Source organism: Carettochelys insculpta, chromosome 30, assembly GCF_033958435.1.
Source record: "Carettochelys insculpta isolate YL-2023 chromosome 30, ASM3395843v1, whole genome shotgun sequence".
In the NCBI taxonomy this organism is placed as follows: Eukaryota; Metazoa; Chordata; order Testudines; family Carettochelyidae; genus Carettochelys; species Carettochelys insculpta.
In genome coordinates, this window is record NC_134166.1 from 995,821 (window position 1) to 1,022,247 (window position 26,427).

General features: G+C 68.2%; 2 protein-coding genes across 3 annotated transcripts in view; one reads left to right on the plus strand and one right to left on the minus strand.

The window, feature by feature from the left end:
* The window catches only part of DCST2 (DC-STAMP domain containing 2), a 12,620-nt gene extending 11,997 nt beyond the window's left edge, over positions 1 to 623 (plus strand). The window contains exon 15 of the mRNA XM_074981299.1: positions 68 to 623. Coding sequence (XP_074837400.1) covers positions 68 to 185 — 118 coding nt within the window. The 3' untranslated portion in view covers positions 186 to 623. The remainder of the gene's footprint in view (positions 1 to 67) is intronic.
* ZBTB7B (zinc finger and BTB domain containing 7B) lies at positions 612 to 26,388 on the minus strand. 2 transcript variants are annotated; one of them, XM_074981309.1, is made up of 3 exons: positions 26,270 to 26,388; positions 3,745 to 4,778; positions 612 to 3,267 (listed from the first exon to the last, which is right to left on the minus strand). In XM_074981309.1, the coding sequence occupies exons 2-3, from the start codon at positions 4,767 to 4,769 to the stop codon at positions 2,829 to 2,831; spliced, it is 1,464 nt and encodes a 487-aa protein (XP_074837410.1). In that variant the 5' UTR covers positions 4,770 to 4,778; positions 26,270 to 26,388; the 3' UTR covers positions 612 to 2,828. The 2 variants fall into 2 exon arrangements, with proteins under 2 accessions (XP_074837410.1, XP_074837409.1); XM_074981308.1 differs by lacking the exon at positions 26,270 to 26,388 and adding an exon at positions 22,320 to 22,448.
* Between the last annotated feature and the right edge of the window lie 39 nt (positions 26,389 to 26,427).

Sequence of the window (26,427 nt, forward strand, 5' to 3'; positions counted from 1 at the left end):
GGGGCGGGGGGGGCACTGAAGGCCCCCAGGGCCATCCCTGATCTCAGGACCTCCTCTCTGCCCCCAGCGACCTGGACTTCAGCTACCAGGACCAGCCCCAGGGCAGCGACGGGGAGCGGGGGGCCCTGCCAGAGCCCGCCCCTGGAGCCAGCAGAGCTGAAGGCATCCCAGAGGCCAGCCAGTGAGCACCCGGCCAAGACCCAGCTGGCAGATGGGTGGGGCAGGTGGGGGCTGCGGCCAGCTGGCCCTGCCCTGTGCAGCTGGTTTGGGGCTGCAGAGGCTCCAGGCTGGGCACTGGGGGAAGACCCCGCCAAAGGCTCCCTCCCCAGGAGGCATCAACAGCACTGCAGTGGGCAGGGAAGTGGCCTGCAGCCCAGGTGAAGCTCTTGGCCACTGGGACAGGGGCTTCTGGTTGCCCAGCAGGGCTCTAGGACAGGCTCGTGTCTGCACACTGTATCTCTAGGGCCAGGGGCCACTGTTCACCCCCTTCTTCCCCAGGGGCCCTACTGCCCCACAGAGCCCCACCCTCCCCTGGGTTCCAGCACAGGCAGCAACAAGGGGCAGGGCCAGGCCCTGCTCCACAGACAGACACCGCCAGGCACGCCGAGGGGGTCCCTGCTTCTCCGTTTATTATCAAGCAGCCTTCATTTAAAAAATAAAACAGCAACCGAAAAGCGCGGGCGGGGCCGCTGCCCCCCCAGGACCAGTTTGGGTTCTTTACACCAGAGAAGTTCAAGTAGTCAAGATTTCAAGTTCACCTTAAGGCACTTTAAAGCCAGGCCAGTCCCCCACCCCCCGACCTACCCCCTGCAAAGGGCTGACACTGCCAGCAGACAGCATTGGGGGTAAGGGCAGGAAAAATATATTACAGCATCTCTTTAAATATAGATAAACTCTGACTTGGGGCCAAGAGCCCCGGGGCGGGGCGGGGCAGGGGAGAGCTGCTGCCTCGGCAGCCAGGAATGTGCAAACAGCAGAGACGCCCCTCCTGGAAGGGACGCGGCAGCACTGGGGTGCCCCCAGGTCTTGTGCCGGCCCCCAACCCTTCCCGGGCCAACCTGCCCAAATAGTGCAACCAGAGAGCGCAGCAGGAGTGCAGGGCAAATGGGCCCGCTGGGGGGCTGGGGCTCCTCAGTTAAGGCATGGAGGTGCAGGGGCACCCCTGATTTGCATCACCCTGCAGTGCCCAGCTGGGGGAGGGCTCTCTAAAGGAGGCCAACCCGTGGAGCAATTCCACAGCTATTTACAAGGGGATGGGGAGCACAGAGGGGGCTGGCCAGACAGACAGACAGAGCCCAGGGCACCAGCTCTGCCCCAGGGCACTTAAGCGCTTTTCCTCCACCCCGGTGGGAAATAAAATCCGATGGACTTGGCTTTAAAAACCAGGGGCTGGTGCGCGCAGGGGCCAGGGGGCACAGCTCCCCCTCGGGCCTCCCTTGGTGACCCCAGGCCCCTAGGCACACCTGGCTCTGGAGCCAACCAGGTGGGGTGCAGGGCCAGTCACATGCATGAGGGAGGCCACCAGGTGGCGCCCCACAGCCAGCTGTCAGGGCCGTGGGGCACCCACAGTGGGGGCACAGCCAGGGCTGGCTCACCCAGGGTTAAACGCACCTGATTCATGCAGGGAGGGGGCACCCAGTACAAACTGGCTCCAGGTACAGCCTGTCCCACCCGGGGCGAGTGGCTCCCTGCCAGCTGGGGCGGTGTGGACCTGCTGCCCCTCCGCCCCCAGCTCCAAGCACTGGAAAGCAGGGAGGGGCTGAGAGCTAGCAGAGCAGTGAGATCCCTCCCCCCAGCCACCACCTTGGGCAGCACTGGCTCACCAGCCAGCACCTGGCACTGCCCCCCAGGCACTGGGGAGGGGCAGGGCGAGGCCCCCCAGCATTTCATTGTGCAAATCCGCCAGGGGGAGTTTCCCCCTTTGCATAATTCAGAACAAACAGCTACGGGAAAAACAGGAACAGAAACTTGCGTTGTCAAGAGAGAGACAGTTTGTGTGGGGAATCGCTTCCCGCCTGGAGAGCAAGGGCAGGCTGTGGCCTTGGCCCCGGCCGGGAAGACAACCCAGGAGTCCTGTCTCCCAGCTCCCCCCTGCTCTAACCACCAGCCCCCATGGCCCTCCCAGAGCTGGGGAGAGAACTCAGGAGTCCTGTCTCCCAGCTCCCCCCTGCTCTAACCACCAGCCCCCCCTGAGCTGGGAAGAGAACCCAGGAGTCCTAGCTCCCAGCCCCAGACCTCTGTCTCTCTTCAGCCTCCCCAAGCCAGAACTCAGGAGTCCTGGCTCCCAACCCACTGCTCTAATCCATCAAGCCTCACTCCTCTCCCTGGAGGCGGGCGGGGGGGTGGAACCCAGAAGCCTCTCCCATCCCCACCTCCTGCTCTAACCCATTAGACCCCACTGCCTTCCCAGAGCCAGAACCCAGGAGTCCTGGCTCCTGCCGCACCCTGCTCTGACCCACCAGCCCCCACTCTCCTCCCAGGATTAAGGAGAGAACCCAGGAGTCCTGGCTCCCAGCCCTCTGCGGACTTCCCGGAGAGCAGATGCCAAGGGGGGGAGGGGCCCAGCCTGCAGCCCCTGCTCTGGGGGTGGGGGGCCTGGGATGGATGCTCCCCGGGCAGCCCCATCTGCCCCCCACCCCTGCCCCAAAGCCTCAGACAGTCTTTATTGCTTCTTGTGCCCGCTCCTGCCTGGGGCAGGGTCTGTGTGCTCCAGCTGGGGGCACCAGGCCTGCGCCCTGCCCAGGCTCGCCCCACTGCGAGCCCTGGAGCAGCCCCCTGAGCAGTGCCTGCCCTGGGGAGAGCACCTCAGCCACCCACCCTGGGGAGGCCTATGCTGTCTCCACAGGGACGGCCCCATCTGGCTGTGGCCCCTCCTCCCCCTCGCCCTCCTCTTCCTCCTCCTCCTCCTCGTTGGGCGGGGGGGTGCGGGTGGGGTCCCAGAAGCGGGCCAGCGAGAGGCGCAGGCTCTCCAGGCGCCCGTTCGACAGGTCGAGGCCCTGGGGGCCAGCGGGGGGCGGGGGGGGCTCCTCACGGCGGCGCCGGCGCGTCCGCACCTCCAGGCAGTTCTGCCCCTTGAGGTGGCGCTGCAGGTGGTCGTCCTTGGCGAAGGCCTTGTGGCAGAGGTAGCACTCGTAGGGCCGGGCACCCGTGTGGAGGTGCAGGTGGTTCTTCAGGTCGTAGCTGTGCAGGAAGCGGGCGCTGCAGTGCTGGCAGGAGTACGGCCGCTCGCCCGTGTGCTTCCGCATGTGGATCTTCAGCTTGTCGTTCCTGCAGGCAGGCGGGGCCGTCAGCGGGGCCCCCACCCCACACAACGGCCAGGCAGGCCGAGACCAAGAGCCTGCCCAGCCCCCGCGCCCCCGGGGTGAGGAGAAGAGGGACTCGGGGGATGCCCTCCCCGCCCAGCCTGCGTGGATGTGTCTGGCGCTCGTCTGAGCCCTGCTGTGGTCAGACGTCACAGACCCCGCAGGTTGTGCCGCCCCTCACAAAACCCTTCCCCTGCTTTCTGCTGCTTCGCGATCTCAGCCCACTTCACAGACCCCCACCCTATCCCCGCAGTCACGAAGGAGGGTGCACCGGGGCACCTCCGTGGGACAGTGGGAGGGGCGCAGGGAGGCACTCGGGAAGGGGTCGCTCACTGGGCAAAGCAGGAGGGGTGCAGGGCTGCCTGGGGGCATGAGTGTGAAGGGGCACTCCCAGGGGGAGGCGGGGCGCGTGGGGCACACGGGACACGTGTGGGGCACTCACCGGGTGAAGCGGACGCCACACACCTCGCAGGCGAAGGGCTTCTCGCCGGTGTGGGTGCGCATGTGCCGGGGCAGCTTGCCGGCGCCGTGGATGATCTTTTTGCAGACGGGGCACTCCTGGGGCATCTGCGAGCGGCGCTTGCGCACCAGCTTGTCGGGGCTGTCCAGGCCGGGGGCCAGGGACTCCTGCTGCAGGGAGCTCAGGTAGGCCATGAGGTCTGGGTCGATGGGGTCCTCGTCAGAGCCAGCGTCGTCAGGGGACAGGCCCGGCGGGTAGGGGTACGGGTATGGGTAGGGGTAGGCCTGCGGGGGCAGCTCCTCCTCCTCCTCGGGTGCGTCGTAGCCCTCGTAGGGCTGGGCCAGGCCCTTGGGTGCTGGCGGCAGCAGGGGAGAGGGCTCCCGTGGCCTGGGGCTGCTGTAGTCCTGACCCGGCCCAGGCCCAGCCTCCTCGGCATGGTGGTTGAGACGGGAGGATCGGGCCTGGAGGAACTTGCGGGTCTTCTTGCTGCGGCGGGGGGCGGGGCGGGCGGGGGGCGGGGTGGCCGCGTCCCCCTCCGGCAGGGTGGCAAAGGCCTCGAGGTAGCGGCGGGCTCGCTCCCGGTCACCGGCGTCTGGTCCGGGCGCCTCCCGCCCGCTGCTGTGCAGGATCTCCACACAAGCAGCGATGACGCATGGGATCTCCAGCAGCCGGGCGGCCTGCAGCACCTCGCCCATGTTGGCGCTGCTGATGGTGAGCGTGGCCGTGTAGGCGAACTCCAGCAGTGCACCCAGTGCCTCGGGGCCCACGAAGTCCAGCTCGCAGACCTCCTGCAGGCCCGGCCCTGGCCCCGGCCCCGCAAACAGCTTCTGGAAGTAGCGGCTGCAGGCGGCCAGCACGGCCCGGTGGGTGCGGTACTCCAGCCCCTGCGTCTTGAGGGTCAGGTCGCAGAGCACACCCCGCTGGCGCTGCTCGTTCAGGCTGCTCAGCAGCTCGCTGCTGTGCTCCGGAAAGGGGATGCCAATGAGGTCATCTTCGGGGCTCCCCATCCTCCTCACCTGCGGGGAGATGGCCTGCTGAGCCCAGTGCACATGGCCTGCTGCCCCCAGCCCATGGAGGACGGCCCTGCCCTGCACGCTCCCACCCGCCCCCAGTCCTGGCCAGCTCCTGCCCATAATGGGGGCTACACCGCCCTGCCCAGCCCTGGGGGGCAGCTGGCACACTCAGCCCCACAGCACTGCGGGGAGGGTGCAGCCCCGGAGCCTGGTGGCAATGGAAGGGGGAGGGAGCTGCGGCGGGGAGGAAACGTGGCGACAGCCTTCAGCGCTGCCACCAGCAGAGGAAACCCCCCCAGCCCAGCACTGCCGACGGTGTGCGCAGGGGAGTGGGCGTGCGCCCCACGGCCCCCCAGCACGGCCGATTCCTAGAAGAGATAACACCAGCTCTGCGCTCCCACGGCACCGATAAAATCTGCCCCCGCCCCGAGCTCAGCCTGACGCCAACGGGGGTGCAGGGACCCCCCCGCACAAGGTAGCAGCTGGTGGGAGGGTGCACCTGAAATTCAGCAGAGCCGTTGTACTGAGCCCCCGACCCTGGAGCCGGGCCAGGGGACGCGCCTGCTCCCAGGCCCTGCCAGGCACCGGGGCCTAGCCACAGCGCCTGTGCGCCCCCTCGGCCCGACCACACCAAAGTGGGAAATCTCAGTCAGCATCCAGTGCGGGCGGCTTCCGGAGCCGCCGCTTGCAGCCCCCCAGCCCCCCCGGGCACAGGCATGAGGCAGGGCGCCAGCGTGCCGCACCCCCGGGGTCAGCCAGAGCCTCGGGCTGGCATCACAGCATGAGCCCCGCGCACGGGCCTCTCTCCGCCCCAGACAGGTGGAAAGGGCTGCGTCAGCGCTGAGTGAGGGTCCCCCGGCTGGCAGCCCCCACGCTGCAGAGCCAGGCCAGGCGCCCTGGGGAGGGGAGGCTGGGCAGGGTCTGGGCCACCTTTCCAGCCCTTGGCAGAGAAGCTGGGCAAAGATGCCCCTGGCCAGGGAGCCACCACACAGGCTGGGCTCAGCCTGGCGCCCCTGAGTTGAGGCAGGGGATTTCCACCTCTTCCCCTGTGCCCTCCCCCAGAGCCAGCCTTCCCCCCCAGCCCACATAGTGCGGGGGGCCGAGGGACACGCCCAGGGGCCACGCACCTGCCCCCGCCCAGCCGGGAGTGGCACCAGGGACTGGGCAGCGTGTGCAGAACGAGATCATTTCCAGACCTTCCGGGGAGCGGGGTCAGGACAGCACCACCACGCCCATGCCAGGCAGGTGCCTCCAGCTGCCCCAGTGCAGCCGCAGCAAGCTGGGCCTGCATCCCTCGCACAGCTGCAGGCCCTCGGATGGAACAGTGCCAGCCCCAGACCAGCCTCCTGCCAAGAGCCACCACAGCCCCGGCAGCCCCAGGCCCACCAGGGAGCCACACGCAGCAGGGGCAGCCAGGGCTTAGCCAAGGTCATCCTGCGCCAGGCCCACAACCCAGGAGTCCTGGCCCCCAGCACCTGCCTCTCACCACCAGAAGCTGCTGCTGCCAGGGAGCCAGCCCCAGCGCTTGTTCCTGCGAGCTGGCGTGAGGGGCTGAGCAGAGGGAGCTCTGCCTCCAGCGCCAGGGCAAGGCAGAGCCCAGCAAGGAAGGAGGGTGAGAGGGGCCCCTCCCTGCCCCCAGCGGTGCAGGAAGATGAGGAACATGCCCCCTCTTGCCCAGCTCCGGGAGGCATGGACAGCGGCCCCATGGCAAGCAGGCCCAGCCCCCTGGCGCTCCCTGCGCTTGGGTGCCAGCCAGCAGAGCGGAGCTGCCCTACCCCTCTTCCAAGCAGGATCCACCAGCAGGGCAGGCAGCAGGAGCCATGGCGGAGCCCTCGGTGCACAGCAACACCAGGCTCGGCAGCTCTAGGGCGCCAGCAGGGCGTAACTCCAGCTCCAGGGCTGGGCCCAAGCCCCTGCCCAGATGCCCATACAAGGGGCGTGCTAGCTGTGCAGAGCCTGCTGCGCCCAGCACTCAGCCTGCCTGGCCCTGGGCACTTGGCCTCTCCCACTTCTGCCAACCTCCCCTTTGGACTCAGCCTCCACCCCACCCAGCTGCAGCCAGGAGCCTGCCCCACCATCCCACTGGGGGAGGGGGCCTGAGGAAACAGCCCCTGGGAAGTGCCCCCCCCAACAGCATATGGCTGGGTCAGTGCAGTGAAGAGGTGAGTGGCACAGGGACAGGTCCATGGTCACACTGCAAGGCAGGAAGGGAACCAGGAGTCCTGGCTCTCAGCCCCTGCTCTAACCACCAGCCCCCGCTGCCCTCCCAGAGCCAGGGAGAACCCAGGAGTCCTGGCTCCCAGCCCCTGCTCTAACCACCAGCCCCCACTGCCCTCCCAGAGCCAGGGAGAGAACCCAAGACTCCTGGCTCCGCACACTGGGCCGTGCCTCCTCCCAACAGCCTCTCTGGCTAGCGTTTCTCAGCAGGCACAAGGGGCCCTGGATTAGAGGAAGATTAGAGCGGATTAACCCATCACAACCCTCGGACAGACAAAAAGTGACAAAACCCCAGTCAGATTAGAGAGCAGATTACCAGGCAGATTTCACATACGGCAGATCAGCCCCATGCTAGTGGGGAGCACTGGTGGAGTTGGGGAGCCCCTCACCCAGAGGCACAGGCTGCCCAGCCCCAGGGGAGTGCCCAAGGCAGGGACAGCACATACCCAGCACAAGGGGCCCTGCCATGGCACATGGGCACGGACGGGGCCGAGCCGGCTCTGAGCTGTGGGTACTAGAGCACCAGCTGAGAGGGAAACAAATGCTGTCAGGAGGGAGGGGCTCCGCAGAGCTGGGGGCTGCGAGGGAGGGGCGCCAGCAGAGCTGGGGAGCAGGCCTGTGATGGAGGATGCCAGCAGAGCTGGGGGGCTGCGAGGGAGGGGCGCCAGCAGAGCTGGGGGGCAGGCCTAGGATGGAGGATGCCAGCAGAGCTGGGGGGCTGCGAGGGAGGGGCTCCGCAGAGCTGGGGGCTGCGAGGGAGGGGCGCCAGCAGAGCTGGGGGCTGCGAGGGAGGGGCGCCAGCAGAGCTGGGGAGCAGGCCTGGGATGGAGGATGCCAGCAGAGCTGGGGAGCAGGCCTGGGATGGAGGACGCCAGCAGAGCTGGGGGGCAGGCCTGGGATGGAGGATGCCAGCAGAGCTGGGGGCTGCGAAGGAGGGGCACCAGCAGAGCTGGGGAGCAGGCCTGGGATGAAGGATGCCAGCAGAGCTGGGGGCTGCGAAGGAGGGGCACCCAGCCTGGGATGGAGGATGCCAGCAGAGCTGGGGGGCTGCGAGGGAGGGGCGCCAGCAGAGCTGGGGGGCTGCGAGGGAGGGGCGCCAGCAGAGCTGGGGGGCAGGCCTGGGATGGAGGATGCCAGCAGAGCTGGGGGGCTGCGAGGGAGGGGCGCCAGCAGAGCTGGGGGGCAGGCCTGGGATGGAGGATGCCAGCAGAGCTGGGGGGCTGCGAGGGAGGGGTGCCAGCAGAGCTGGGGGGCTGGCCTATGTGGCCTTTTCCCCTCACAGCCCCTCCCCCAGGCACATGATCAGTTGCGCCCCCCCACCCCAAACCTGTTTTGCTCTCTGTCCCCTGCAGCCTCTGGGGCAGCTGCGCCGGAGAGGGGCCCCCACCCCATCCCCACAGCTCTGCCTGCTTCCGGGCGGGCAGCAAGGTCGCCTTGGCTCCCCAGCCTGGCACGGCCGGCGGGGCCCTGGGCCCTGCTGGGGAATTCCACGGCGGCCCTCAGAGTGACGGGGCCCCTGGCACAGCTGCCCCACTGGAGCTCTGTCCTGCTGGCGTTTCGCTCTCGATTCCCCGCCGGCGGCGCCACCCCCACCCAGCCACAGTGCTCAGTTTCACAGCGCCTGCCCCCCCGTGCGGCTCTCCCTGCGGGTGCGAAACAAAAGCCCCCACACCGACTGCACCTCTCACCGCACCCAGTGGGCTCCCCAGCAGCCTGTCCCACTCCTGACACAGCTCAGCAGGGCAGTGGGGGCAGCTGCTGCCTTACCCCAGGCCTGGCCCATGGGCAGCTGTTTCCATCCCTGCCACGGGGCCACCTGTCCCAACAGCTGGCGGGGGACTTTGCGTCACACCTGCTGCTTGTCACTACCCCGGGTGCACCCCCGGAGCAGCGCCGGATCTACCACCCAGCAGATGAGTGCGAGAAGCAGTGCGGGGGGTGGGGTCAGGTGTGTGGGGGCAAAGCGCAGCCCGGAAAAGCAGAGCAGCCGCACTGCACGGCCCCCACCTTGTAGAGCAGCTCTGACCCGCCCCGCCCGCCCCCACAGCCTATTCCCCGGGGGGGTGGGGGGACCCAGATCAGCACAGAGCTGCAACTCTCCCACCCCCATTCTTCTGGGCCAGGAGCCTCAGTGCCTCCCCAGCCCAGACCCACCCCACCCTGCCCCACTGCAGAGTGCGGCCTGGCCTGCTGGTGGGTCTCACGTGGGCAGGGATCCTCCAACCCTGCCCAGCCCAGAGATGCTTCTTAGGATCCCAGGACAGGGCAGCAGGGCCTTGCGTCCTACGCTCCCAGCCCCACCCGTGTTGCAATGCCCAGCACCTCCCCAACCCCCAGGTCAGCCCCTTCCCGGCTGCGAATCATCCCAGCGCCTGGCGGAAGGGGCAGCCCTGACTCAGGGCAGGGCCCGCAGCCCCCCATGCCAGTCTGGGTGCAGGGGCGGGGGACCCCGGCTGCCAGCACAGCTGCTGGTTTCGGCCCGCCAGCGGGGCAGGGCAGGGCAGGGCAGGCGGCTGGAAGCTGCGTCAGCTCCATGGCCAGCCCGGCCTGGGGTGATTTCACTCTTTCCACCTCTGGCGCCGGAAGGCAGCACCAGTGCCGGTAAGGAGGGGGGTGGCTGTTCCCAATCGCTGCGGTGAGCCTGCGGACGAGGCAGCTCCGCTCCCCACGCCCACGGCTCCTCCATGCACCAGCAGCGCCTCGCAGGGGCCCTGCCGCCCCGCCCTGCCCGTCTCCCCGGGTAACAGGGCCGCAGCCCTGGACAGGGAACAACGCACTCCCTGGCGGGTCAGCCTGACACGGCGGGCCCAGCGGGCTGGGCCCAGGCAGAGGCCAGCCTCGCCCACCCCGTGTCAGCAACGCAAGAGCAGGCCTGGCGCAACTTAATTAGCTACCTGCCCTGCTTCACCTGGCAGCTCGCCGGCTCCCAGGGAACCAGCCACAGCCCAGGTCAGAGCCCCACCCTGGCACCCGGCGAGGGCACAGCCCAGCTGCTGGCTCTGGCTTGCTCTCACGGCCCTTTGTCTGGGCCTTCACCTCTGCAGGGCCAGCTGGCCACTGGACAGCCCTGCTGCGTGTTCCTCAGCTGCCAGCCCACCCCAGAGGCCGCTGCCTCTCAGCACCCAGCGGGGAATTGCTGGGCACATCCCCGAACCAAAAGCCACCATCCCCACCTGCACGCCTCCGAGCCGCCCCACTCAGCAGCCAGCCGCCTTCACAGGAGGGCATGCACCGACCTGGGGCCAGCTAGCAGTGTCCAGCACCCAGCATGACAGGCCCTGCCCCAGCCAGCCAGGGGCTCTCTCCCCTTCAGCGTGCAGCCTGCTACCACAGCCGCAGCCTCCCTCCAGCCCGGGGCTCCCACCCCTCCCCAGAGCAGGCCTGGCTTTTGGCCCCAAGCAGGCCCCTGCTGGGGAACCAAGTGCCCCGAGCCGGGGGGGAGACGCAGGCCAGAAAACACCTGCCCGGGGCCCTGCTCCCCAAACCCAGCCGCTGAACCTGCTTGAGTTACCCAGGAGCTGGGGGCGAGTGACGCTCTCCAGGGACTTCACAGCTACGCTGGGAAATGTGAGTCACCAGGTGGCGAGAGCACCCCTTTGCCGTCCCCAGCAGGACGATTCCCTCTCTGGCCTGGGCACCTCCCAGCATGCTGGGGTGTGATGAGAGGGGCTCATCCCCTCAGACGCTAGCAGCTGCCCGGTTGATTTGTGCCCCAGGCCCCCACCCCTCCTTGGCTCGAGAGGTCTCCGACAGGGGCAGGTCACATTGCGGTAACAATTCCAGCTCAGCAGCCTCCGCTCACTCGCAATGTGGCGCAGGGGCCCTGCCAGTTCCATCTGCCACTTCCCACTGGGCACCACATCCAACTCCAGAATATCAGGCAGGGCAGGGCAGGGCAGGGCTAAGCCTCCCGTGGCGTAACCGTACCCTTAGAAGGGCACAAAATGGGCCCTCTGCAGCCTGTCCCAGAGCTTCTGGGGCAGCTCAGCCCGCAGGGCTGGCCCGGCACAGAGCCGGCACCTGGCCCATGCTACCATGCCATCTGCCCCATCTCCCGATGCTACCCCACCTGGCACCCGAGCAGTGCCAGCCAAGGAGGGGCTGTGGGGGGGTACTCGCTGCGGAGGCAAGAGCCCCTCCCCCACACCTGCCCCCTGGCCGTGGGCCCCGCCATGCACACAGCAGGGGAGGGGGAAGCGGGCGCCACTTTGAAAAACAACCACCACACAAGAAAGGAAATGGTTTGAACAGGGAGGAAAACAAAACCCACCCGCCACGCCGGGGGGGCGAAGAGCCGGGGGCGACCCCGCACACCCGTCCTGACAGTGCTGCCTGAGGGGCCGACTGCGCGTCAGCCCCTGAGCTCAGCCACAGCCGACCTTGTGCACAGCACGCTGAACGCACAGGCTGACGGCCACGAGCCCCCGCATGCTGCCATGGGGCCAGGACACCCTCCCCCCACACAGAGCCCCCAGCCCTTATGGGACCAGAGTGACCGAGGCAACTCGCTGCTCCTCCAAGGCGCAGGGGTGCGTGGGACACACACTCCCTGCTTACATCCAGCCACTGCCCCACAAAGCCAGGGCAGCCCCGCAGCAGCCGGGCCAGGCTCCCTGCACCCCAGGCCAGCCTGCACACAGGGCTCAGGCAGAGCCTGGGGAAGGGCTGTCCCGGGGGGCCGGGCCAGGCCAGAGAGCAGAGCCAGGCGCTCGCCCTCCCAGCGCCTCCAGCCACCCTCATCCAGGCAGAGCCCAGGCAGCAGAAGCAGGCCCCTAGACAAGGGGCAGCTGTGTCAGTGGGGGGAACCCGTCACCTCAGATCGGCACCAATCCCCCATAGTGTCCAGGGCCTCAGCTCTGCCCCGAAGCCTGACAGAGACTAGGCAGCCCAGCTCCCTGCCCCCGGCTCCCCAGGGCTACCAAACTGCCCCCGCCCCAGCCAGCCTGCCCCCGGCTCCCCAGGGCTTAGCCAGCAGGGTCCACAAATTCACCCACTACACCCCCAACGGGGCCAAACTGCCCCCAGCTTTCCTACGGCCTCCAAACCACCCCGCTAGGATCAGCCCAACCCCAGTTCCTCTCGGGCCTGAAATTAGCCTGACTCCCAGGGCTGCACCCCAGTCCTTGGGCCTGTGCTTTCCCCGCATCTCCCAGGTCTATCCACCCGACACAAGCCAGCTCCCAAGTGCTGAGGGTTGCCCCATCATGTGCTTACTGGCCTTGGGGGACCCCCTGGGGCTGGCAGCCCTGGCACGACTGGAGATGGAGGGGCAGGGGAGATTGCCACTAGCACATCAGCCCCAGGCAGAGAAACAGATCACTCCCTTGCCCCCCCCCCACCAACCCAGCACCCCACGGTGGCCATGGGGCTCGGAGCAGGTGGTGACTCTCCCAGCACTAGGCTGCCAGGCTGAGACCTGGTTTCCAGCCCCACCATGACCTCCCAAAGGGACCCCAAGCCAGTCCTGCCTCGTGGGGCGTCCGGGCAGGCCCAGCCCGCAGCTGCTCCAGGCTCAGACCTGCCAGGAGGAAGCCAGGGCACAGCCCCCACCTCGGCGAGGGGCACCTGCCATGCTAGCCAGGGGCGAGGGCCCACCAACCCAGCCCTCCCCTCCTCACAGCACACAGCCCCAATACGGGGTGGCACAGCCACCCCAGACACCCCAGCACCGCCAGGCACCGGGCTCCTCTTCCCCACCCCCCACCAGCCCAGCGCCCCGGCCCCTCACCTTGGACGGCTGGAGGGCTCTCGGCAGGCGCTGTGCGAACCCGACCAGCTCCCGCTCACACTGCAGCTCCCATCCCACCTCACACGGCGGCGGTGACGCCCACACCCCGGGGTCATGCACCTCCCAGCCCCGCTCCCCAGAACACAGGGCTTTAACCCTTCCTCGGCAGCAGCGCCGCGAGCCCTGCCCGCTGCGCAGGGGCAGCCCCCCCCCCGAGGAAACTCCCAGCTCACCAGTGTGCCTGGGGAGAGGCACAGCCGGGGAACCCCCACCCTGAACGCTGACCCGGGGGAGGGCAAAGGGCTCGGAGCTGCCCCCGCCCAGCCGTACGGGTGGGACTGCCCAGGAACGCTGGGACCCCAGCGGGATAACGCTTCTCTGGCCGGCTGGGCCACGGCAGCCCCGGCCCTGGGCTAGCTAGGGAGCAGGGCTGCAGCACGAGCCAAGGCTCTGTGCTCCATGACGTGCTGTGCCCACCCCCCTGGCAGCAGAGGGGTCCACGCCTGGCACACCAGCCCCCTGCCTCCAGCCCTCCGCGTGGGTGCAGGAGACCCCCCAGCCCCTCCCCCGCAGCACAGCACCCATGTGCAAGCCAGGAAGGCTCTGGGGATGGACTGGGCAGTGAGCAGGGCTCCAGCGCCCCCCTCTCCCCAACGGCCAGCAACTCTGGGTGTTCAGACAGCTCCTCGCCTGCCTAGGCAGGGACCGGGTGGGGCCCACCGTCTTGGCCAGGGAGTGAGACAGGCTCCTGGGCGAGGCACCAGCCAGGACGTGGCCTGGGATCCTGGGCTGGGCACACAGCAGGCGCTGGGCCTCGCGCCCCTCGCGCTGTCCTGCCCCACACATGGCGGCAGGCCTAGAGTCGGAGCTGGGCTCAGTGGGGCCGGGCAGGACGGCATGACTGGTGCAGGAGGGGGAGGCCAAGAAGGGAGCAGCTCCCCGCCCCCCGAGCCCAGCCCGGTGGGTCAGGGAGAGGCAGCCAGGTGCCTGGCTGGTGGCTCCCAGAGGCAGGCCCTGCCCCATCGGTGGCGGGGTGAGAGCAGCTAGTGCTGTCGTCCCTGCCCCACAGCCCAGGGATGCAGCAGCAGTTGAGGGCCCTCAGTGGCCCCCAGTCCTGCAACCAAGACCCCCTCTATGGGTGGGGGGGTCATCACTGGTGCTCCAGCAACAGCACAATTGTACAGCTGCTCTGCCCAGCTATCGGAAGGCGGCCAGGGCCAGGCACCATCCCCCGCTGCACTGACCCCCCCACTGCCTCTGCTGCCCCGCTGCACTGACTGCCCCACTGCCCCCCACTGCACTGACCCTCCCTCTGCCCCCTTCACTGCCCCCATGCTGTGCTGACTCCCAAGTGGTCCTCCTGGAGACACCAAATCCTCCCAGACTGTCCCCCATGCCACACTGACCCCTCCTCGCTGCACCCAGCCCCGCCGCCAGCCCTCCCCCCAGCAGGCAGGGGCAGATGAGAAGCCTGGTGGGATGCAGGGACCATTTGGGTACCAGGCCTAAAGGTACCAGTGCCCTGGGGTGCTCCACGCCCTGCAGGAGCCAGTGGGAGCCAAGCACGCCCAAGACTGAGGGTCAGGCCCTGTACGGCAGATGGTGATGCGCCAGGCTACCTGTCTGCTCCCCACTGCACGGGGCTCTGGCCCTGGCTGCAGCCCTCTCAGCACTGCAGGGGCAGGAGTCAGTGTCACCCATGCACACGAGGGCAGGAGCCTCGCCCAGCCTGCCTGGCACTGACTGCCCCCCTGGGACAGAGCGCAGCCCCCAGCCCTGCCCAGGATCTGCTGCAGCCAGTGCCAGGCCAGGGGCAAAGCAGTCAGCCTGGGGCAGCTGTGGGTCCCTGGGTGGGCAGAGCTCCCAGAGAGGGAAGTTGCCAGCACCTGCTGCCAGCCCTCCTGGCCTGCCCTTTGCCCCTCGCAGGAGGGGAACGGCTGCAGCCGAGCCGACCCTGCCACACACACTAAGGGCGGGAGATAAGCAGGGTGAGGCAGGCAGGGAGGGGCACACAGGCCTAAGCCAGGAGGCGCCCACTGGTGGCAAGTGAGTCACCCCCGGGGTGTCGCAATCACCCACTGCCAGAGCCAACCACAAACAGCGCCTCGCAGCTGCAGGGGACACCCACCAGCTGGCCCACCGGCCAGGCACCAGCCAGCCAGCCCCATGCTCCCTGCTGCAGGCTCCTAGCCTAGCCCTCCGAGGCAATACTGCCGGGCAGCTTCTGCTCAGGGCCCCTTCTCCCCCTGCCTGAGCTCCTTCCAGCCTGTCCCCGCTTCTCCGCCCAGACAGCTCCCCTGCCTGCCCCCCACCGCAGCTGGGCAGCTCCCCTCAACCTCCCAGACAGCTGCCCTGCGTGAACCCCTCCAGCCTTCCTCCCCTGGCCAGCGCCCAGGCTGCTCTGCTACTCCCACCCAGCAGGAGCCCCCAGGGCACCCAGGTGTGCAGCCCTGACACCCCCCCCAATGAGCCATAAGCCCCAGCACCTGACCAGGTGCTCTGGGTAGCACTGTATGCTGGTAACTGCGTTGCACCAGGTGGGTCCCAGTCCAGCCCCATAGGACAGGCCTTGCCCAGGGGACTCACACCAAGGTGACGAGGAGGGGATAGCCCTGTACCAGGCTGTGGCCCTTGGGGGAGCAACATGCCCCCAGCCAGGGAAGGGGCTGTGGCCCGGGGGGCAGCTGGTGTGGAGCAGTGCCACGTGGGAGGTAGGAGCAGCGGAAGGAAGGAGTTGCTGAAACGCAGCCGATGGGGGAAACAGGAAGGAAATATTAAGCAGTAAAAAGCCCCAAACCAGCGGGCGAGCAGCCCCAGGGCGAGCCCTGGAGGTGGGGAACAGACCCCCCATCCTGCTGGGGAGGGCAGTTCAGCCTGTCCACCTTCACCAGGGCCACAGAGCCTCAGCTGCAGGCCTGCCCCCACTGCACATGGGGGCCTGAGCAGGGGTCCCTGCCAGCCCTGCAGTGTGCGGGCAGAGGGAGAGCACAGGGCGCTGCAGGGCCATCGCCTCACCAAGGGCCAGGCCGCCATCCAGACTGCTGCCTGCCCCGCAGGGTCCCGCCATGGGGAGAGGGCCTCAGGTCTTCGAAGAGACCCCTGCACAGCCACCAGCTGCCCACCCAGCCAGGGAACCCCCAGCACAGCCCCCTCGGCCCAGGCACCGGCCAGCAGGGCTTCCTCTGCGCCAGCACTCACCGGAACTCGGTACTGGCGCCACAGCCACCCAGCCACGGAGGGGTGGGCAGCTGCCGAGTACCGGCTCCTGCTTTCACAAGAAAGGCACAGATGGCCGCCATCCCCTCCCCCCACCGCTGGCAACACCGGCCACCATCCCCTCCCCTGACCAACCACTGACACCAGCCGCCATCCCCTCCCCCCACCAACCACTGACACCGGCCACCATCCCCTCCCCCCACCAACCACTGACACCGGCCACCATCCCCTCCCCCCACCAACCGGCGACACCGGCCGCCAACCCCTCCCCCCAACCAACCGGCGACACCGGCCGCCATCCCCTCCCCCGACCAACCACTGACACCGGCCGCCATCCCCTCCCCTGACCAACCACTGACACCAGCCGCCATCCCCTCCCCCCACCAACCACTGACACCGGCCACCATCCCCTCCCCCGACCAACCGGCGACACCGGCCGCCAACCCCTCCCCCGACCAACCACTGACACCGGCCGCCATCCCCTCCCCCGACCAACCACTGACACCGGCCACCAACCCCTCCCCCCAACCAACTGGCGACACTGGCCACCATCCCCTCCCCCTCACCAACCACTGACACCGGCCACCATCCCCTCCCCCCACTGCCCACGCAGGCTACCAACCCCTCCCCCACACCACCAACACCAGCTACCATCCCCTCCCCGCCATTGCCAGCAACACCGGCCACCATCCCCTCCCCCTCACCAACCCCTGACACCAGCCACCATCCCCCCCACCACCCACCACTAACACAGGCCACCATCCCCCACCACCACCAGCAGCCACCAACCCGTCCCCTGCACCACCAGCAACACCAGCCATGAACCCCTCCCCCCAATCAACCGCCGACACAGGCCACCATTCCCCACTGCCAGCGACACCAGCCACCATCCCCTCCCCCCACTGCTGGCGACACCAGCCCCCATCCCCCATCACCACCAGTGTCCCCCCCCACCGCTGACACTGGCCACGCTCAGCCTCCCTCTGCGGCTGACAGCAGAGTCCTGGCGCTGCCGAACACAGGCATGAAGAGGCTCTCTTGGAGCTGCCCCTCTGGCTCTGCCCTGGGGTGAACATGCAACGGGCACTTGGCACCCAGGCAGCTCCTGCAGCCCCAGGAGGGCCCCACTCCCAGCGCTGGTCTGGCAGTCAGCCCCCGCCTCCACCTGGGGCCCTTGACTACAGGGGTAATTCTGCACCCCCAGCTCTGCCCCAGTGCCCTCCCCTCCAGCTCCCTGGCTGCATTCAGCTCCCCCCACATCCAGAGCTTCCCCCCAGCTGAGTGCAAAGTCACGGGAGTTGGCTGGAAGCCAGCCAGCCCCTTGCTGTGGGAACTGGCAGGGCAGAGCCCCAGGGAAGGCCCCTGGCAGTGCCAGCTCTCAGCCTGGCACCAGCTAGGAGCAGAGTGACAGCTGGCCAAAGCTGGGGCCCAGAATCCATGCAGGGAGCCACATCGGATCTCAGCCCAAGAGCCCCCACACCCTGCACACCAGGACCTGCAAGGCCTCTTCAGACTCTGACATCAGCAGCACCAGGACCCCGAGAGCAGCCCAGCCCAGCTGGTGGAGGTGTGGGAGCTATGCGGAATGGTCACAACACAGGAGTGGGGACCACAGCGCCCCCCATCCAGGGCCTGCAAGCCAGGCACCTGCCTCCCGCCAAGTGCCAACGCCATGGGACGAGCACAGCATCGGTGCCAGGCAATTCCCCAGCCAGCTCCATGAGGCAGCCCCCCAGCCCAATCCCTGTGTACAAGGGGAAGCCAGCAGGGTCCTCAGCCCCATCCCAGCAGGCAACCAGGGCACTGGGCTCAGCATCCATCAGGCCAAGCTGATGAGTTGCCCCATGAGGACGGCGGCTGCTTGGAGCCCAGGCTGGCCCCCAGTGCCCCTTCCCCCCAGAAATAGCCCAGCTTCCACCCCACGGCAGCTGCTGAGCTGCACCTGAGCCCAGTACTGATCCTGGCAGCTCTAATCCCCACAGCTTGGAACAGAGCTCAGAACTAGGCCACCAGCAAGAACCAGCCCCACCCTGCCCAGATCAACTCCCACAGCCCACACAGCACTGGCCCCACAGCCAAAAGGCTTGGGAACTACTCCCCATAACCCTGGGGGTGGGCACAACACTGAGGTCAACCCTGCCTGCCAGGGGAGACCCCCCTACTCCTGCACTGGGGCTGCCCTGCCTGCCAGGGGAGATCCCCCCACTCCCGCACTGGGGCTGCCCTGCCTGCCAGGGGAGACAGACACCCCCCAGCACGGTGTCCCGACTCCTGCACTGGGGCTGCCCTGCCTGCCAGGGGAGACAGACACCCCCCAGCACGGTGTCCCGACTCCTGCACTGGGGCTGCCCTGCCTGCCAGGGGAGACCCCCCCATTCCTTCACTGGGGCTGCCCTGCCTGCCAGGGGAGACCCCCCCATTCCTTCACTGGGGCTGCCCTGCCTGCCAGGGGAGACCCCCCTACTCCTGCACTGGGGCTGCCCTGCCTGCCAGGGGAGACCCCCCCACTCCTGCACTGGGGCTGCCCTGCCTGCCAGGGGAGACCTCCCCCAGCACGGTGTCCCGACTCCTGCACTGGGGCTGCCCTGCCTGCCAGGGGAGACAGACCCCCCCAGCACAGTGCCCCCACTCCTGCAGTGGGGCTGCCCTGCCTGCTAGTGGAGACCCACCCCCAGCACAGTGTCCCCGCTCCTGCACTGGGGCTGCCCTGCCTGCCAGGAGCGAGGGCCCCCTGCTGCCTGTGGGCAGTGGGAGGCTCATGTCCTCTGCAAGCCAACAGGCTTCTGCTGCTGAACTTCCATCCCACCTCCCCCTCTGGACCAGGTCCCACCTGCATCAGAGGGGCCTAATCTCCGCAGTGCCCTGAGCACCAGTGGCGGTTACAGCTGATGCTGCCCCCATGCCCCGGCACAGGGAAAGGGAGGCAGGACGGGTCCCTGGGCTCTGCACCCCCTTCCCAACAGGAGCACCTAGTCCTGGCAGTGGTGCTTCCTGGCTCCCCACCACCAGCGCCTGCCCCCACACTGCCCCCTGCCCCACCCAGCGGAGCTAAGCTGCTGCCCTCGGTGCAGGGGCCTGGCAGGGTCCCAAGCCGGTCAGCTGCAGTCTAGGGCTGGGGAAGGTGCCCACAGGGTGGGCAGAGGACTGGATGCAGTGCCCCCTGACCCCCCCAGCCAGCAGGCAGCTCAGCTCAGCACAGCCCGGAGCCATGTCAGCCTCCCTGCCCAGCCCTGGGGGGACACGCAACGGGGAGCAGAGCTCCCACCCGCCCCAGGCAGCAGGACCTGCCCACACAGCACCACTCACCAGGCTGGTGGGGCGCTGCCCATGGGGCCAGGCTGGAGTGGTAGCACACACGCCCTGAGCCCGCCTGCTGGGAGAGGCCAGCTCGCCTGACCTACTTCTCCTTCCGCATCACCTGCTTTCGTTTCCCCCCGCCCCCCGCCGGGGAACCCAGCCAAGTCACGCCGGCTGCTCCCCGGGGACGCGGGCTTCCAAGGCCCAGCGCTCCGGGAGGTGCCAAGAACGCACTTGGGCAGGGCACGGCCCCCACGAGCAGCCCAGCCCAGCCCAGCCCAGCCCAGCCCAGCCCCTCCCTGCAGGAGCTGAAGGTCACCCGCCTCGTGGGGTGGGGCAGGTCCTCAGGGCTCCCTGCATGGGCACCAGGCATCTCCTGCTGGTGGGGTTTCAAATGCCCCTCCCCGGTTCCAAGCCCAAGGACCCGGAAAGGAGCGAGCCCAGCCCCCAGGGCCAGGGTCAGCGTCCCTTCAGGCACCTGGTCTGAGATGCACCGTGCCCCTGCAGCCAGGGGGGCCACGCGCTGGCCTGCTGGGTACACCCTGCCCCCATGGGAGAGCCCAAAGGAGGCGCCCATCAGATCCAGACAGCGATCAGCCTCGCTCTGCCCCGCCCCCCGGGACTCCTGGAGCTCCTCTACCCCCAGCACGCCAAGGTTACCACGGCAGGCCCCCAGGCGCAGCGTGGGCTCCTGAGGCTGCAGCGTGCTACCAGAAGTGATTTCTCTGTGGTTTCATCATCCAGCCCCTTCCCCTCCCCCTGCTCCTCCAGCCCGGCCCACTGAGCCCACCTGCTGCACCCATGGCAGGGCCCGGGAGGGCGTGTGGGACTCCAGCAATGCTGCTCTCCAGGCCCATCCCCAGCAGGGCACATCCTTACAGCTGCTGCCCAGGAGTGGGGACCAGTCTCCTCTGGCAAGCATCCTGCTGTGGGGTGTGGGGTGGGGGACCCTTTATCCAGCCTGCCCCCAAGCCTCCTCCAACCCGTCACCCACCACAGAGCCTGGCAGCAGCAATCACACTGCCTGCTGCAGCATCCCTCCCACTCACACAGGGCTCTCTGCCGCCCCCCAGCCAGGAGACATGGATGGGGAGAAGGGGCTGGGGCCCACCTGCACTCACTCCTGGGGGTCTCATCACTGGGCAGGAAAACAGCTGCAGACTCCACTGCTCAGCCCCGTGTCATGCAGCAGAGGCTCCCCCAGCCCAGCCAGCACCACAGCCCCTGTGCAACGGCATGCCAGAGCCACCCAGCCACACTGCCTCCCCGCCTGACCCCCCAGCCCCCCAGTGCCTGGGGCCCTTCAGCTCTGCCTTCTCCCCCACACAAGGTCGCACTTCCTGCCTTGCAGAGCTCAGCCCCTCCCTTCCGACCTGCTGACACTTCACACACTGCCATCCTCAGGCTGCTCCTGCAAGCTCCCCTCTCCTTTCCATGGCCCAGGCCTATGGGGTGCCAGCCACAGGAGGGACACAGCCGGGGACCCCATGTGGCAACAGCCGATAGGCACTGCACAGCTTCTCCCCTGGCTCTTGAGCAGGCTGAAAGTGGGAGGCCTCAGCAGAGAGGAGCAGCCTGCTCTGCCACTGTCAGCAGGAGCCAGTTCCCTGTCAGGGAGGGGTAAACTGAGGCAAGAAGCCAGCAAGGGACTCACCCAAAGCCGCACTGTCAGCAGCAAGAAGCAGAACCTGAGTCATGGCTCCCAGCCCCCATTCTGTCCCGCACTCTAACGTGAAACCCCATTCCCCGGAGCCAGGACAGAACCCAGGGATCCCATGCAGTAGCCGTGAGACGCCCCTGGACTCTGGCCCAGCACAAGGTCTGCCAGGGAAGGTAGATCCCACCAAGTCAGGGGTAGCCTCAGCCCTGTGCCGGCAGCTGCTTCCCCTTGGGCTGCAGCCCAGACGGTGCTGGGAGGGTACATAGGTGCCCGCCCCTGGGTAAACAGCACCACCAGGGCAGCCCGCTTGGGTGGGAACAGGCGCCACAGGCTAGGCGGGCTCAGGACAGAGTCCAGCAGCCTCAGAGAAGGGGAGAGTGCTGGGGTGCCAGATTTCCGGCCAGCAGCCCACGGAGGCGCAGCAGTTGCCCAGAGCTCAGGCTGGCCCAGATATTCCCAAAGCCCCTGTGCCAGACATGCAGAATCATCCTGGGCTGCACAAGTGTTAACCGGGGTTGTCCCTTCACACGCAGCCCCCCTTTCACCCACGGCCAGGTGACACTTCCACCCACCACTCCCTCACCACAGGAGCAGAGCAGAGACCCCAGTTACTGTAGGTCCTACACAAACAGAGCAGATCGCATGTGCCAAGCCACAGCCACTGGGCAGGGAGGGGCTTTGGGTATCTGCAGGGCCTAGTTCAACTGCCACGGACATTGGGGGGGACAACTGCAGGATGGAGTCTGGCCCTGCCTGCCTGCTGGCCCATGGTGGGCTCGGGGAACACCAGGGCGTGGGATTGCTCCCTTGGACAACCCACTCACCATCACAGCCACCGGAGCCCAGGAGGACCAAGGGTCCCCACTCAGCAGGGGACGAGGACCAGACCCACCCATCCTGCCACTGGGGTCTGCCCAGGCGTGGGGCAGGGGCACTTGGCCAGAAAGCAGCCCAACGCCAGAGTAGCCACCCCCAGCGCCACCCCAGATGGCACGCAGGCGGGTGGGGGTTGCTTAGCTCTGCCACGCGCTGTCCCCCCAGCCCAACAGCAGGAAAGCCCTGGCCCCCCACCTGCCAGCACGGCCCAGGGGATGCGAGCGGCCCCCCTCCCCACGCCTTCCACCTGGCACCCTGCCCACCCACAGCGGCGACGTGTCCACATCAGCCGGGCCTGCCACCCCGATGGGGACTCAGCCTCTAGGGTGCCCCGGCTGTCCGGTGAGCACCCCCCACCCGGCCCGGCACTGGGGGAGCTGCCAAGGGGGCAGCGTAGACCTGCCTGTCGCTGATCGCCGGGCCGGGCCGGGCCACCCACCTGCCTGCCCCTTCCCCAGGGCTATTCACAGCCGCGGCGCTGAGCCGCCAGCCGGGCCGGGCGAGGGGCTGGGGCTGGCTCCGGCTCCCCCCGGCCCGGCACAGCACTCACCGCTCGCGGCTCGGCTCAGGTGCAGCAGCGGGTCGAGCGCTCGGTCGGTGGCTCCGCTGGGGGCCGGACTCCCGGGGCCCCTCACTCGCCCCGCCCCCCACCTCACCTGGCCCGCCCCGCCCCGCCCCGCCCCCACCTCACCTGGCCCGGCCCGGCCCGGCCCGGCCCGCCCCGCCCCGCCGGCCGGCCCCCGCCGCTCGGCATCGCCCCTCGCCCTCCCGAGCCGCTACCAGTAAGCGCTCGCCCGCCCTCCCCGCTCATTGGGCAGCGGGGTAGGCTCCCAGCCTCTCATTGGTGGGGGGCGCTGTCCTTCAGAACCCCAAAGGATGTTCCCCCGCCGCGGGGGTGGGGGTGACGGCGTCCACGCCGGGCCCGGCTCAATGGGCCCGTAAAGCTGCACAGCGCTCGGCGGGGGCGGGGCGGGCTGAGTCACAGCGGGGGGTGCTGGAAAGGATGACCCATCCTTGGCCGGGGAGCCCCGCGGGGGTGGGGGGTGGTCTGGGCCGCCCCGGGGCCGGACATCGCCAAAGGCCGGGCCGGGCCGCGGCTGTTTCTGCCCTGTGGCTCCAAAGTGCTGCCTTGGCGGCGGTGTTGGCACGAGGGTCTGAGCCCCCCGCGTCGGGCCCAGCGCAGGCCTACCCCCCTCCAGCTGCCTGGGGGCCACAGCTCAATGCTGGGGGACGCTTGTGTCACGCGGTTAAACTCCCCGCATTCCACTCAGAGTGGCAAGGGGGGGCCTCTTCTGTGGCCCGGTGCCTCCGTCTAGGCACCCCCTCTTCCTCCTGTGCCAGCCAGCCACCCCCCCACGCATCTCCCTCTGTCCCGCCTGTCTCTCCCTCCACATGCCCCCCCATCCCTACACACACCCGCCCCATCTGCCGCTGGCTCTGCCTGCAACCCCCACACCCAGGCCCTGAGACAGACAGAATGGGGGACACTCCCCCCTCCCCCCGCCGGTTGTTCTCTTTGCCGCGGCTTGTCAGTTGGCAGGAAAACCAGTTCGCTCCCTCCCAGCCCCGCTCCCAGCGTGTCCAAATGGCTCACCTGCACCTGGCCTTAATTAGCTGGCCCACAGGGCGCCCAGCGTGTGGGCTGAAGCACTGAGAAAAGCTGCATTTGGGTCAGAACACAAGGCTGGGAGCCAGGACTCCAGGTTCTCTCCCTGGTTCCAGGAGGCAGGTGAGGGCTGGTGGGCCTGGTTCCAGGAGGCAGGTGGGGGCTGGTGGGCCTGGGAGCCAGGACTCCAGGTTCTCTCCCTGGCTCCAGGAGGCAGGTGGGGGCTGGTGGGCCTGGGAGCCAGGACTCCAGGTTCTCTCCCTGGCTCCAGGAGGCAGGTGGGGGCTGGTGGGCCTGGGAGCCAGGACTCCAGGTTCTCTCCCTGGCTCCAGGAGGCAGGTGGGCCTGGGAGCCAGGACTCCAGGTTTTCTCTCCCTGGCTCCAGGAGGCTAGTGGAGGTGGGTGGGCCTGGGAGCCAGGACTCCTGGGTTCTCTCCCTGCCTCAGCAGAGTCAGAGGGGGCCTGAGGTGACAGCCCTGAGTCCCAGCTTGCTGCTCGAGGTGGTGATGTGAATTTTGAGGCACAGCCCCAGAAGACATCCCAGGCCCAGCTTTCTCTAGGGACAGGGAGGCTCTGAGGTGACTGGAAGAGGGGATCCACCTGGGTACCCCCCCTTGCCAGCCTCCCTTTCCTGTGCCCACACAGGAATGTGGCAGGAAGGACCCAGGGCAATGGGGTGGTTCACTGCAAGCCAGAGAGGCTTGGAGCAAGCAGGGCATGCCAGGGAGGGGCAGCCTCCCTTCCCCCCGAGCTGCGCAGGAGACTTGGGTGGGGTCACAGGCACAACCTGTTTGGCCACAACAAGCACCCAGGAGGGAAAGACTCAAAATGTTCCTGCCTCACCTCAGCTCACCCTACCCAGCCTCCAACCCCCCCTTTGCTGCAAGGAGGGGCTCCCTGGCAGCCTGACTCTGCTAGGGTCATAGTCCTAGCCCTGGGCCCAGCTGCCAAGCCAAAACACACTGGGCACAGACTTTCTTTCCCTAAACGAAGGCGAGCGAGGCAAGTCCAGTCTGGGGACAGGGATCCGACTCCAGGTCTCCCCTCCTGCTGGATCTCTGTTCCCAAAGTCCCTTCCAGGGGGTAGGGATCTAGGGCCAGGTCACCCCTCCCACTGGGGCAATTACACAGCCTGTGCTTGAGGGCTGAGCCAACAAGAGTCCAGCTCTCGGGACTCCCATGTGTCCTCTGAGGCAAGTGCCACATGGCATCCGGCCCCAGGTGCCCCCCTTCTCCCCATCCCTCCTGTCACATGGGGGCAACTCCTCTGCATGGGCCATGCTTCTCTGTCCATTCACCCTCCCCACTCAGCCAGCCCCCACCCTCTCCCCCTTGCTCAGCAAAGCCCTGGCACTCTGCTTGCAAGAACCCAAAGGCAGGGGGAGGGGCATAGGCGGCTGGCTCAGGAGCTGCGCAGGCGCCTGGCAGGAGCTGTAGGCACCTCCAGGGAGTGGCCTGTCTGGCCTGGCCCAGCTGCTGTGTCTCCCCTGACCTGAGCCATGGGGGAAGGGGGCTCCTGGGGAGCTGGGGCGTGTGGGCACAGATGAGACAAGAGGGGGAAATCCAGAGAAAATCCCCTCTCTGTTGATGACTTGCAGCTGCCCCAGCCCAGCCACCCACCTGCCTGAAACCAGCCTCCCACGGCCCCTCCTGCTTTCGCTTTCAGGGGCCATGCAGCTGCACCCCAAGGGGGGGGCAGGATGTGGCCGGCAGCCCCAGCCCCTGGAAGATCCTGGAATCTGGACCACCAGGAAGCTGTGGTGCCAGGGGCTTGGGCAATGCCATGTGGGTAGGCCTGGCCTGGCCCAGCCCACTGGGAACTGGGAGCTCTCTCTGCCTCTGGGTGCAGGGTGCTGGGCACAGCCTGGGGCAATACACCCTAGGAAATGGGATGCAGGGCCACTGTGCCTGCTGCGCAGAGACAGCCACATCCCAGGCGGGCTCCTGGGGCCGTCAGGCGGGTGGAGAGGGAGCTTCTGTGTCTTCCTGAGCCCTGACCACTTCAGAGGCAGCTCGGGCTGGGTGGGGGATGAAAGGCGCTCGGCGCGTTGTCTCACCAACCCCCTGAGGCCGCCAAGAGCCAAAATCAAACCCACCGCAGGCCCCGGCGTCGCCAGCTATTTATAGACGCCACAAGGGAAATGGTTCAAAGGAGGAACCAGCAGGAGGAGCAGGAGCCCCTGGCTCCCTGCACCAGCCCAGGCCTGCCCACGGCTGCCACCCTTTGTGCACCAGGCCACCAGCAGCCTGGGGCAGCTGCCAGAGCCCCCAGCGTGGGAGTGTGGCTCTGGACGGAGCGCGGCTCTGGACGGAGCGCGAGGCCAGGTCAGCGTCTGGCCTCCATTTGCCCAGATGCGCCAGTCCAGCCCATCAGTGGCTGCTGAGAGTCGGGCCCGGCCCCCTGGGGCTGTGGTAGGCCTCCCCCAGTGCCGCCCACTGGGCTCCGGCAGGCAGGAGGGGAAGTGCTGGCAGCTGGCAAAGCCGCACTCCTCCCCCCTTGCGCTCTCCCCCTCCCCCAGTTTTCTCGAACTTGGGAGGCTTCTCCGCAAGACCCGTGGGCTGGATTGGCGCACGTAGGAAAGTGCCCCCACGCCCAGCCCACAGCCCCCTGCATTCTAGGAACCAGGCGCCGAACCACCTGGCTCCCCGCCCTCGCCTGCCGCTACCACCCCCCGCCCTGCTCTGCTCTGTTTTGGGGGGCAGGGGCCCATCCCATCTCTCCTGCCCAAAGGCAACTCTTCAGCCAGAGCTGCCCCTCACACAGTGCCCAGCCAGAGCCCAGCCCAGCTCCCTCTCCCCACCACCCGAAGGGGCGGGGAAGTCACTCTGGGGAGCCCTGGCCCCACTGCTCCCCAGCCCGAGCAGGGCAGGCGGGGGCACGACCAGACACTCACCTGCCTGCCCCCCAGGGCAGAGCCTTGCTGGGGCGCCTGGCTGCAGCGGGGCGCGCTCCCGCACCGGGCTGAGGGCAGGGAGCCTCCGCTCCCATCGCTGCCCAGCCGGGCAGCGTGGCAGGAAGGACCGGGCGGTCATTGCCGGCAGCTGCGCGCAG

What these genes read in the sequence shown, in the direction of transcription:
- ZBTB7B (XM_074981309.1), bottom strand. Translation starts at nt 4,769, where the DNA reads ATGGGGAGCCCCGAAGATGACCTCATTGGCATCCCCTTTCCGGAGCAC. An exon ending in TGTGGCGTCCGCTTCACCCG is followed by an intron (nt 3,268 to 3,744) that starts GTGAGTGCCCCA and finishes GCCTGCCTGCAG; the next exon opens with GAACGACAAGCTGAAGATCC.